Source organism: Trachurus japonicus, chromosome 9 (assembly GCF_045865225.1).
Source record: "Trachurus japonicus isolate A0001 chromosome 9, Traja_1.0".
Lineage (NCBI taxonomy): Eukaryota > Metazoa > Chordata > Actinopteri > Carangiformes > Carangidae > Trachurus > Trachurus japonicus.
Window position 1 is genome coordinate 35,200,285 of NC_140915.1, and position 13,362 is coordinate 35,213,646.

Here is a 13,362-nt window from a genome sequence, read left to right on the forward strand (position 1 = left end):
TAAACACAAAGCTTTTACACCTTTACAACCCCAACAAATACAATAATTATTTTTTTCTCTGCAAACTAAATAATCTGATCTTTTCTTCCACTCTACACACATCTATGCTAACATCAACAGGAACCAGTAATGATTCTGTTACCTTTTTTTTTTTTTTTTTTACTTTGTTCATGCAACCAAATTACACTTGAACTTTTCCACATATTGGAATATATTATTATAATATATTATTGGGATTTTATGATAGACCAATATGAAGTAGAGCATAACTGTGAAGTGGAGGGAAAATGATACATGGAAAGGTGGAACTTTTGCAAGGTACTATATATATATATATATATATATATATATAACATTAAACATCACATGTAAGAAGAAATTAGTTGACCAGAAACAAGTTATAAAATGAGTCTAAAACACAAATATGGAAGTAAATTGTGAGTATCTGCTGTATGAGGTGCCAAGACACTCTACTGATGCTCAGTCTGTTCCTGTCAAGGAACGACCAATTGTTCCAAACCAACCGGAAAAGTGTGTTTAGTTTCCAGTAAATGTCCTCTAGGTGTTAGAACATCAAACTCATTCTGATACCGGAGTAAAGCTTTGCATGGTAACGGTTCCTCTGCTCCCGCCTCATGGACCATCCAGTATCTCCTCTCCCAAAAGGTTTTACTGGGGAGAGCGTGTTACTGGGCAGTGGCCCAGTGGAGATCTGCGGGGTTTATCCTCAGTGACAGGTTTCACACGCAGCTTGTGGGCCAAACCCACAAATAACAGCCAGGCGTCTTGTTTGCCATCATTCTGGGGCCTGTTTCAGATTACTTACTGGCTCTTTGAAGTTGGCTGACGGACGGGCAGGGTTTTCCCCTGCACCTCTGCCAGAAAAAGATTGGGTCATCAACAGCCTCTGCCACCCACCGCATATCTTGAATGACCTCTGAATAAGACGTGTGCTTACTTAGGCATCCGATCAGAGAGCCGTCAGGAGGCCGTAACAAAAGGTCCAGTGTGAGGTATTTCCTGATTTCACAGCAGAGTCCTCGCTGAAACACGACCCACAGTGTGTTGTTTTTAGGAAAACTGCTGCTGCCCTGAACCACTGTTTGATCAAAGGCCACGACTTAGAAGTTGTAACATGCTTTTAAGTGGGTGGACACAGTCACTGACACAGAACTTAGAGCAATAAAGGAAACTGTGTGTTTTGTAGTGTTAGTGTTACCCATGTTTTTGATTTCTGTTTGAAAAGGTTTTGTTTTTCTTTGTTGGAATATGTCAGTCATAATTTCTAGCATCAGGCTCGATTATAAACGTCTGGAACGACGAACAGACGTGTAATGTAACATGACAAAAAGTCTTGCATCTCACCGGCTAGTCTGAATCTTTTTGATGTGAACCTTGATGTTGACCAATAGGATGATAGAGTGCTCTGACCCATTGTTTATACACAGCAGGGTGCAGGTCCCTGCCACCTGCCTGAAATAAGGTAGGTAAATACATACTGTAGCCTAATTAGGTATGTATTTACTGTAAGTATATGAATAAAATATTGTGAATATCTGAGCTGAACTAACTATTCCATCTTTTAAGTTCTGATAATGTACTGTAATTACACAAGGCTTTTTCAGGATCTAGGCTATCCACCTTTTTCCGAGCATCAAAAACGTAAGCCGGTTTTGCTCTTCTGGTGGAATTTTATGTTTACGTTTCCATGGTTTCGGCAGTCGCAGTAAATGCATGGATTTTTTTTTTCAATGAAAATCTGTAAAACGCATGGATCATCACACCAGCTTTTAACAGTGGATATCACACAAATTGACATCCATGTTAAAAGCCAGCGTTAATAGATCCATGTGTTTACCGCAACTATGACAACGACTGAAAACCATAGAAACGTAACATACAATTCCACCAAAACCGGCAAAATCGGCTTCTGGTTTTGACCATAGATCACGTTCGGAAACTTGTGGATAGGTGAAAGAACTGTTTTGGGGAAATTAATTTTATGGAGTTATTTTATGGATATTACATTTTGCAATTATAGCAATGCTGTTGGACTTTGAAAGCAATATGGATTTTTATGGGCATATTTTGAATTCTGGTATTGGGCTGGTTTTTATACCCATTTGGGCTGGTTTGGCTGCTTTTGCCTCACAGACCTGGCAACCCTGAAGCTTGCTTTGTGTGCTCAGTGTAAGTTAATGGTCTTGAGGTTTACACACTTCTCTCCGAAAAGAGCATACTGTCCTCTTCACCAGACCCAGAACGGCTCCAAGATCGTTTTTTCTGCCTTTTCTTTTCTGAGTAAAGACCTCTAGCATCACACACAGCGCTGATTGACAGTTTGTTGTGACGCCTTCCCGATGACCTATGAACTCGCACAGTCGCGGATGATGATTGGTCGGGGTGATACATAATTGTATTGTTGCCAGTCTCTCAACCAAGACACGGCAAGAATTTATACCACTGTGATCGTTTAATCTGACATGGTGACCGTCAGGAAAGACAAAAATATCATGTAGTCTGATCCTGGCATTAGTGTGATCAAAAGAACATAATGTAGTACACAGTGTGAGTGTGAAAAGCAGTGAAAAGTTGAGTAACCAGGGCAACATGAGTAGACAGTGTTAGAGCGGTGGCTCTAGCGGAGGCTTTGAGTGCATACGTGACTGAAAGTTAAAAGTTAGAGCGTGTGGAAGTGAAAAGTTTCCGGCTCTGACTCTTCAGACAAAGACAGCTCCGCTAAACCTTGACTTTCATCTCTACTCTGTCTTCACTGCAACGAGCAGTGGACAAACCGTTCAGGCAGGGACAGAGTCGGGTCAATCTACACACTCTCAGTCCACATACTGTAACCCTGTTCCTGAAATATATTGTCTAGTGAGAGTGTCTTTTTATCAATACAGAGACAACTGTTAAAAACTGCAGGAATAAATGTCCACATCATCTCTGGACTTCAGGACTGTTAGTTTTTTCCTCAGAGCTTCAGTTGGACTTTGGAGAACCTGGAGCTACTTCCAACAGATAGGAAAATGAACAGCTCTTTATCTTCAATATTATTTCTATGCACACACACACACATGCACACACATCCTTGTAATGCTATCTTTGTGAGGACACTCGTTGACATAATGTATTCCCTAGCCCCTTACTCTAACCTTAACCATCCAAAACAGATGCCTAACCTTAACCATTACTCTTACATTAACACTATAACCGCCAACTGCCGTTCATTGGACGACACTGATTTTCAAAAACATTGAAGTCCACCAGTCTGTGACTTTTCCTAAAATGATGTTGGGCAGCACCCCCTTTTGTTAAATACAATAAATATTATTCACACACAAAAAATATCGTTCATACACCCCCCACCTTGCGGGGGCTGCGGGGTGTAGGCTACTTCATGGCCCAGAGTAGCTATAGTGTTAAAATACTAGGACAAATGGAATACCTATACAGCACAAAGTAATGCTTTATCACAGCCAAAGTTCGTCCAATGAACGACTCATGGTGGTTAAAGGTATATAGCGTCCTCCGGCAGTGCTAGTGTTAACCTAATATAAACCTAATTATAACCCAAGTCTTAACCCTCAAACAGCCTTTGGAAAAAGTGAGGACCGGCCAAAATGTCCTCACTTCGCAAAAATGTCCTCACTCTGTTGGTTAAAAACTCGTGCTGGTCCTCACACAAACACACTTCCTCCTGGTTTCCTACAGAGCATTATTCAATGTTGATGAGTTTTTTAAGATGAATAATTAACAGTGGAACAGTATCTGACTGTCATTATGTCCTTTCCTCATGAACACACATTTTGCTGAACTTTCCTCCAAGGGTTTCATCTCAGTTTGTCTTCCATCCTCTCTGTGCTGTCCACAGCTCTGAGAGGCCGGATCTGCCCTGTGGTGTTTTTTCTTTGCACCTGCAAATTAAACAGTCTCATAAATCATTCCCCTACATGAAAATGACCTTGTACTTTTTTTTTTTTTTTAACATTTGATGAAATTCTGATCTATATAAGATGATCAGTGGGCCAATCAGAGAAGAGGCCTCGAGTATCATGGGATGCTGTCTGTTTTTGAGCATGATATGTAGCAGATACAGCAGAATTCAGGTAAATAAAGGAAAATAAATCAAATCCAACAAGATTGGATGGTGGCCTAAGTGGGCGGGGCTTGGTTGACTGCTGTGTTGTGACATCACAAAGTCACAAAAGTCCTGAGGCCCTTTTAACAGTTTTGGAGTTACTGAATCCTACAGGACCTCTCTGACCAGCTCTGACACTTTCATCACATTAATGTAGAGCTTTATAATAAAAGAAAACATGGACATCTAGGCTACCTCTATACCAGTGGTTCTCAAACTTTTTTACATCAAGGAAATTAGACCACGGATCCCCCATTGGACAACATTTCGAACGAAATACACAAATATTTGTTCTGATACTGAATAAAGTTACTTTTTCAGTCAATGTAAGTTCAAATCAGGGCCAATGGCATGATTTTTTTGAAAAATGTAGAGAACTTTATGGAAAAAATAATAATATTTCAGGGGGAAAAAATTGTAAAATTTCAAAAAAAAGTTGGGGACCACCTTTAGGACTGCTGGGGGTCCCCGTACTCCACTTTGAGAACCACTGCTCTATATAATAACCCTCAGAGGCATGATACAGTGGCAATATGATTTTAGAAACTTTAATTTTAGTCACTGATTATTTCTTTGATTAAAGCAACACCAGGACATGAATGACTTCTGTCAGGCTTCATAGTTTCATGTGACTTCATATTGAGCTCCACCTCCTCGTGTTGACATAGTCCACTGTTGGACATCATCACGGGTGGCACACATGTAACCCTGAAACCTGCTGCCCTCACTCACGGAAAGTTTTTACTGGGACGTTCCTGCGCTGTCATGGACCATTGAGTAATAAAACGCGTGTAACCGAACCCAGAGGACTAATCCAGCCGGGACAATCGCTGGCAGAGGCTGCACCTGCACACAGCTGAATCCACCCCCCACCCCCACGCAGCACGGCGCGGCACGGGAAGAGAAACCACATCAGTGGAGCTCATCAATAAACCTCCAGGGCGCTGAATGATGTGGGAATCCCATGGGTTTGTCAGATTTCATTGTTGTGGTTCTGCTCTGTGATGTGGGGGAGACCGGGGATGGTTGTAACAAGGGGGTGTTGGTTGTAACAGCATCACTTTCACCAATAAGGGATAACATTAGAGTCGTGTGATCAATATCATGTGTATCCACTCACTCCCTGACATTGCATGTGAATTTGCATGGCTGTGTGAATAAGTATGTAGGTTTAAAGGGATAGTTCACCCAAAATTCAAATTTCACTCATTATCTACTCACCATCATGTCGACTAAGAGTTGTGAGAATTTTCAGAGTCCTCCATGCCTTCTCTGAGTTACGGGGGGGTCCGCGCAGCAGTATTTGTCCATATAATGGTTGTCAATGGATACCAACTTTCTTCGTCCAAAAAGACACACCAAAAAACATCCAAATACCTCCATGCTGCTCGTCTGTAATGTCCCTCTTGTATTGAAGCCCCGACATGAGAAATTGTTCCTGCAAATCACGAGAGATTTGCACTGACACAGGAAGAGCAGCGAACCGAGACACTGGGACCTTCCACTACAAACAAGCTTAAAATATAGACTTATAGACTATTTTTTTCGGAATAATTTCTCATGTCGAGGCTTCAATACAAGAGGGACATTACAGACGAGCAGTATGGAGGTATTTGGATGTTTTTTGGTGTGTCTTTTTGGACAAAGAAAAGTTGGTATCCATTGACAACCATTATGGACAAATGCTGCTGTGCGGACCCCCCCGTAACTCAGAGAAGGAACGGAGGAAATTCTCACAGCCCTTAGTCGACATGAGGGTGAGTAGATAATGAGTGAAATTTGAATTTTGGGTGAACTATCCCTTTAAGAGCCCCCCCCATAAAATTTTAAGGTCAGAAACTAATATTTTGGACCAAGTCTAAATTTTGACTAGTATCAATGCCGTTGAAGTTTGAATTAGTTAACTGGTATAAGATGAAAGAGCAGGTTCTTAGGTAAAATATTAGTTTATTTCAAACCACAGCTAGTCAAACAATGGCTGACATGGGTGGGGATGGTTGTAACACCTTTAACTTTTGTTGTTTTATTACGTATCATTAGGTGTCACAATCTCTCCTGGAATTTTACAAGGATTATGATCTGCCTCTGAACTCCCGATGAAGGTTTACATTTTACATGTACACCATTCACTGGTATTATCAGAATATGTTCTTTAAGCTACTCTTCTCATGTTAGGATCCACACCTATGTCACTGTTCTTCATTTAACCATCAGTGATGAGTTATTTTTGTTCATACTGAACCACAGAAAGATGCTTTAGTGTCCGAACATGCACAATAAACTTACATAGATGCATGTGTTTTTTTGGTTTGGTCTAAGTTTTTAGTTTTTAATCTCACTGTTACAACCCCGGGTTGTGTGTTACCTATACCCTGGTAGTGGGGTAGGTTGTAACAGTGGCACTCCTTGCATTTGACATCAAATTGTGAATTATGTTATATAGTTTGAGAAATTTAAGGCACTGCTATTTGTAGAGAACAAATGAGAGCCCTACCATGAACACTCTGCAAGTTATGGGAGTGGAGACAAAAAGTGTTACAACCATCCCAGCCAGGTCTGCCCTGTGTGTGTTGCCTGAAATGCTGAATTCTCACCCAAACAGTTAACAACAGCCTCATCACATTGTGTGGAAACTTGCGGCTGCATTTCTCTGCACATGAAGCGCAACACCGCGGGAAACTCCACCCACCTCTGAGTCCATAAGTGTCAAAGAGCAAATCAACTTGGACACAAGCGGAGACGCACCGGAGCGCACTGGACCGTGGTCAGGATTTTTTTTTTCTTAAACAAAACAGAGAAAATGGAAAGAAGTTCAAAACCTGAACTCTAGTGGGGGGAAAAAATGTGAGGACGCTTTTATCCCGCAGGAATCAGCGTGGTGTCGAATTCTAACACGGCCGTGCGTAAAAAGTTTCTTTCTTTCTTTTACCTTTGGAGACCATGCGCAGCTTCTCGGAGCCGTGCGTCCCAGGAGAGGCACCGCAAGCCTTTCCAACGAGAGTCGGAGATGGAGTCCTTCGAGGGACCGTCCTGGCCGGGCCCCCGCTCTTCCCTGCCATCGCTTTATCCTCCCGAGCGGCAGCGGATCCCAGTTTGGATACGAGGATTCACACGTCTCCGCCCGGGCAGGCTGCGGTGTTGTGTCGGCCTCCAGAAATTCTAGAGGGAGGGGAGGCGGCGGCAGACGATGAGCCCAAAGTTTATCTGGAGGCCAGCGACCTTTGGAGACAGTTCCACAAATGCGGCACAGAAATGGTCATTACAAAATCTGGGAGGTAAAGTACAGCAGTCTGATCTTTACGCACGGATGGAAAGGTTTGTCCTTGTGATGAATGCATGCTTCCTCCCCGCCCTCCTCCTCCTCTCTTCACCCCCGCAGGCGCATGTTTCCGCCGCTCAAGGCCAGGTGCATCGGGATGGAGAGAAAAGCCAAATACATTCTCCTGATGGACATAGTGGCGGCTGACGACTGCAGGTACAAGTTTCACAACTCCCGCTGGATAGTGGCGGGGAAGGCGGACCCGGAGATGCCCAAACGCATGTACATCCACCCGGACAGCCCGGCCACGGGCGAGCAGTGGATGTCCAAAGTGGTGAACTTCCACAAACTGAAACTGACCAACAACATATCTGACAAACATGGATTTGTAAGTTTGGATTTTATGGCATGTTGTAACATTTTCTTCTTTTTTTTAATCATTTTTTTTAAGTGTTCAAATTTAAATAAAAACTGAACGAACGAATAACACACTTAAATTATTTTATGGCACACAAACTCACTTATGATCCTCTGTATCATATTTTTCAAATATATTGGTTCCTGTGATTACATTTAATTATTTAATTAATGTAATATTTAATTAATTAATTATGTTACTGCTCTATATTCCCCATTTGCTATTTTATTCCTTCAAACATTTTGTTTGTCCAAGTCTTTTCTCACAAACTGTTGTATTTTAATGGATTTATTTTTTGATTTGCAGACAATCCTCAACTCCATGCACAAATACCAACCGAGATTTCATATCGTGAAGGTGAACGACATCCTCAAGCTGCCCTACAGCACCTTCAGGACGTACGTCTTCCCTGAGACAGAGTTCATCGCGGTGACAGCGTATCAGAACGACAAGGTGAGAGCGTGACTGAGCCGGGGCTCTGAGCCTAAAAGACATCAGCTACTGTTTAAAATAAAATAAAATAAAATAAAATACAGCTGCAGTATTTCGTCTTTGTCTTGTTTTAGATCACACAGTTGAAAATAGACAACAATCCTTTCGCCAAGGGATTCAGAGACATGGGGAACGGCAGGAGAGAGAAGAGGCAAGTTCATGTTTCACTTATTAAGTGAAGTAGTTATCAAATGGTGTAATTATATAATAATAATAATAATAATAATAATAATAATAATAATAATAATAATAATAATAATAATAATAATAATAATAAGTTATTATAAAATTATGATTAGTTAAATAATTAATTTATTAAAAATAATTGTTGTTATTAAACCTATTATTATTATTAGGCCTATCCTATTATTATTAATGGAAGCACATTCAGGATTTGGTCTCTCGGGTGAATTATATTTGTATATCAGGAATAATGTAGTCTATAAGTGGTTATAGAGTCTTAGAGTCACAGGAGAGGCAAGTTTACTTGTAGGCTACAGTTGGTCTCAGCACCATGACAACATCCTCTGCCCTTAGACCCTCACATCCACGGAGGAAAAGCTCCCAAGAAAAAAAACAAAAAATTAACAAAAAAATAACAGGGGAAAGCTCAAGGTGAGAGACAGAGGAGGGATCCCTCACCCAGGACGGGCAGACGTGCAGTAGATTTTGTAAAGACAAGAAAACAGTTTACAACATGGAATATGGTATAATAATACCGTTGACAGTCAGACAAACTGTTCCCTTGTGGCTGATCTCCCTGGAAGTTGATGTCCAGCTAACAACAAATATTAAAACAACAATCTGTGTCTATCCCTTGCCCAAGAGCAGCTTTACAGTCCACAACATACAAACATGTTTTTTTTTTCTTTTTACTGGTGGCTGAAGGAGCGTCATGATTAGGCCTGCAATGGTGCAGACTAACTCCCGAACATTATGTAAAAGAGCTTTAGTCAGTTCTTAAATTTAATAGTTTCTTTAACTGCTCCTCATTCTCAGTCTGTGGATCCGTGCTTACCACTCTATCTGTAGGATTTGCATTTCTTTCTATGGAAGATTAGATGGCAGATGTCTAACATCTTCATTTGTTATATTTTATTAATTTGGTTAGGCTAAATATTTGGATATATTTTCTGGAAACTTTCACACAAACATAAATACAGTATACAGTACATAACAGCTCTGAGAAAAAAAAGCATTCTCTCTGTTTATGTTTATGGATAATTAATCAAATCATTTATTGGAATTTTAATCATTTGAATTCACTGATTCTAAAACACTGTGTTTAGGCTTTTTTTTATTTCCGTGAAACAATATTCCCAAATTAAAAAAAGAAAAAATAATTCTACAGCAGCAGCTTCTTTTCTCATGATCACTCTGGTGATGAATAAGTGACAACAAATTCAAGGAGAATCAACTTCATTCTCAGCGCCTGAGCCTTTAAAAGTCTGTCATTACCGGTTGGATGTTTCATCTGATTAATAGTTTCTTTTTCTGTCTTTTGTAAAACCAGGAAACTACAACATTTATCACAGAAGTCTAAAGAGATGCGGCTGTTTGACATGAAACCTGATCCTGTTCAAGATTCACCTCCACAGTATTCAGACAATCCCAGGTCTCCAGGTGCAGAAACACGTCCACTCCCTCATTGTCCCAAAACATTCTGTGAGTTCAAACTTATTCGTCTGTTTTTTCTTCACCCCAGAAACCCATGAAAGTGACGGTGACAAAAACGAGAGTGTTGAGGACACTGCTGGAGAGGAGGAGCGCAACACACTGAGAGATGAGAAACCTGGTCCAGAGGTTTGCATTACGGACAGGACAGTGCAGACTCCAGCTGGGACAGAGAGAGACATGGATCCAGGACAAAGCCCTGTCACCAGTGTCATACTGAGTGATGGAGCAGGTTGCTCCAAGACACAAGACTCAGACAAGGAACAAATGTGCAGATTACGCAGCGGTTTTGCACACAGATGTGTTTATCCCCCGGAGTTAAACACGTACCTGTGGGATCCCAGTATCTCCGGCCGCCTTTTCCACTCTGCTCAGGTCAACACCTGGAACAGCTGTGCCTCCGTGGACAGAGCAGCGCAGTGTTCGCTGAACCTGGCGGGACCTGTCAGGACCCCGGGAACTCCAGGGTTTCCCACCGGTCTGCAGCAGCAGGCACTGGTACAGATAAACACTGCACTAAAACACATTAAATACATGTAGACATACATGTTCTGACTCACTGACTCACAAATACTACAAGCAATAGTGCAAGATCTCTCCTGGTTCTTTATGTAGTACAAGCATTATTTCACTAATGTAAATGAAAGTCCTTCAAAGTCTTTTTCAAGTGCAAGTAGCCTACAGTAATATTTGTAGTAAAATGAAAGATTTCAGTGTAAGTACACTGCAAAAACTCAAAATCTTACCGATAATTGTCTTATTTCTAGTCAAAACAAATCTCATTATACTTAAAATAAGACTCATCACATAAAAAGTAGCTTGTTTTATAGGCTTTTTTTTTTAATTCTTTTTTTAACGTTTTTCAAACATATTTTCACTTGAATCAAGTAGAAAAATCTGTGGAGGAAGTTTTTCTTTCTTATTACAAGCTCAAACAACTTGCTTTCACTGGCAGATTTTTCTACTTAATTCAAATACAAATGTGTTTGAAACAAGTGAAAATTATCTAAAAACAAGTTAATTTTTAGGTGACACAAGTAGAAAGAGATTAATTTTGACTGGAAATTAGACATTTTGACAAGAAATAAGACAAATATTCTTGGAAAGAAAGTTTTTGCAGTGTATTTCTGTTTATGGGTTAGAGCCGGTCCCCAAACTTTTCAGTCTGCTACCCCCAAAATAACGGTGCTATCGACTGGTGACTCCCAATGTCCCTGAAGGTGACTGAAATATTACAAAAAGCATACGTGCACATGCACTGATAGGCCAATCCAAACACACTTAAGTTTACACCAAGGATATGATTTTAAAAAGCAGAACACCATAATGTATGAGTGAACATTGTTGCTGTCATTTGCAAACTTAATTTTGACACATTCCTTGAATTTAAATGTTTCAGTGAAGAATAGCTCAGTCAAATTAATATAAGCTGCAGTACTGAGTAAACATGTGGACATTATTGCTGTGCAAAAACAGCGATCATTCGCCATGTGTAGATGTGATCTGTAAGCATCTAAATATGGAAGATGAACATTTATTTATATGGTTTTACCTTAAATTTTAACTTAGACCTTACATCTGTTTTACATTATGACTCAAATTTTTGGTCATTTTCAATTTGATTCCTGGAAATCAACTTGTGCCCCCCCCAGGAGTCCCCAACCTCAGCTTACTGGGTTAGAGTACTGGCAAACAATGTCATTTGTATTGTCATTAAAAAGTGCAAAGGGGGATAATATCCATATTATACTACTGTTACTGTACAATTTAAAAGGGGGCGACTCAGTAACACTACATGGATTTATTATGAGGTCGACTACTTCAGTGTGATTTGAATACAATTCAAGAAATGACACTCTACTTTATGTACTTGTTCCTCCAGCATGTCAGCAGCTCATAACAGAGAGCAGTAGAAAGTAAGTGGACGTTTGAACAGATATTGAAACTTTCTACTACAGTCATCAGAGCAGGAAAATGTATCAGATACAAACATTTAGAATGAAACAAAATGGCAGGATCAATGTATAAATTGTCGGTGCAAGCTGTTTTTAGCTCGGCGGGGCAGACGTAAAGCTCTGCACGGTGTGCGGTACTTTCGCCTTTCCCTCATCGTACTCATCAAATACACAATCCAACAAATCCAATACGCTCTCATGGACAAGGTGTGACCTGCACATTCAACACGCTATGAAATAATAATGGAATGTTACAAGACAGAGTTGTTTTCGAGGCGTAGACGGAATCGGAACCACATTCCAGACACTCGGCGGAGTGAGTATTTGCTTCATGTGTTGTAATGTTACACAATTATACGTTATTATTTCATAGCGTGGCGAATGTGCAGGTCACAACTTGTCCACAATAGCGTTTTTGAGTTGTTGGATTTAGTTTGATGAGGGAAACGTAGAAATACCATTCACCTCCATTGCGTTAGCTGAGCTGGCGATCTAAAAATAAAGGACAAATAAAGGTAATGAACCTACTCCTAAAACTGTAGGGATTATGGCAATAGGAGAATTTACTTTTATGTTGAAGTATCCCTTTAATCTATTAACTAATAATGCATTGTATATATTTTCTTCTCGTTGACAGGACCTGATGAGCTTTTCTCACTTTGGAGGTTTTCTGTTTTATCCCTACACCGGCCTCTCAGCCAGGTCCAAAATGGATTTCAGAGCCCACCCGAGCGTCCACAGCCGGGACTACTTCAGCGCTCCAATGATATCTTCATGTGCTCCTCCCGTAGGTGATAGTGGCCTGAAATATACTGTCCCTGATTTGCTAATGCTTCCCAAAACAGAGCAGAAGAATTCAGTGGATGAAGCTGAAATGGACTGCAGTCAAGACCAGGTCTGACTGTTGCTTTGTGTCCCTGCATGTAGTCAACACACTCACAGCTACACACTTGGAGGCTATGTAAAATTAAAATTGTGCATATCGGTAAAGTCTCATACATCTGCATCTTGATGAATAAAAGACTTAAAATTGAATCATGTGGTGTAAAGAGCATTATTCTTTATTAGAATACCGTTTAAAAAAATTAATAGCCTAGTATATTGAAGGATCAGTGTGAAGACAGGTGAATTTATTAGCAATTATTATATTCCATTAGTGAATGGAATATAATAAGAATGGACGTAGCACCCGTGAAATCACCCATTGGTTTGGGGGAGTCTGTTTTGTGCCGCTACTACGGGGGTTTGAACTGCGCCATGTTGGATTTTACTTGCCATAGCCTATTTGGAGAGGTGCGGCGGTTGGCCGGCTGAGAACCCGCCCACTGGCCTCGTAGCAGCGGTCTCCGGACCTGTCACTCAACGTTTCCGCGCCCTAATTGGCCAGAATTTTAAACCTAATAGTAAAACGGTAGTTTAAAAA

General features: G+C 40.6%; 1 protein-coding gene across 1 annotated transcript; it reads left to right on the forward strand.

Annotated features, from left to right (window-relative positions):
* The first annotated feature begins 6,864 nt into the window (after positions 1 to 6,864).
* On the forward strand, positions 6,865 to 12,910 carry LOC146982049 (T-box transcription factor TBX3-like). Its single transcript, XM_085788230.1, has 7 exons — positions 6,865 to 7,416; positions 7,521 to 7,788; positions 8,125 to 8,271; positions 8,385 to 8,461; positions 9,824 to 9,933; positions 10,016 to 10,497; positions 12,577 to 12,910. The coding sequence occupies exons 1-7, from the start codon at positions 7,082 to 7,084 to the stop codon at positions 12,838 to 12,840; spliced, it is 1,683 nt and encodes a 560-aa protein (XP_085644356.1). The 5' UTR covers positions 6,865 to 7,081; the 3' UTR covers positions 12,841 to 12,910.
* Positions 12,911 to 13,362: the final 452 nt, after the last annotated feature.

Excerpts from the sequence above, each read along its gene's own strand:
- LOC146982049 (XM_085788230.1), top strand. The coding sequence starts at position 7,082 with ATGCGCAGCTTCTCGGAGCCGTGCGTCCCAGGAGAGGCACCGCAAGCC. Across the intron at positions 7,789-8,124 it reads TATCTGACAAACATGGATTT|ACAATCCTCAACTCCATGCA; the intron begins GTAAGTTTGGAT and ends TTTGATTTGCAG. Across the intron at positions 9,934-10,015 it reads AGACAATCCCAGGTCTCCAG|AAACCCATGAAAGTGACGGT; the intron begins GTGCAGAAACAC and ends TCTTCACCCCAG.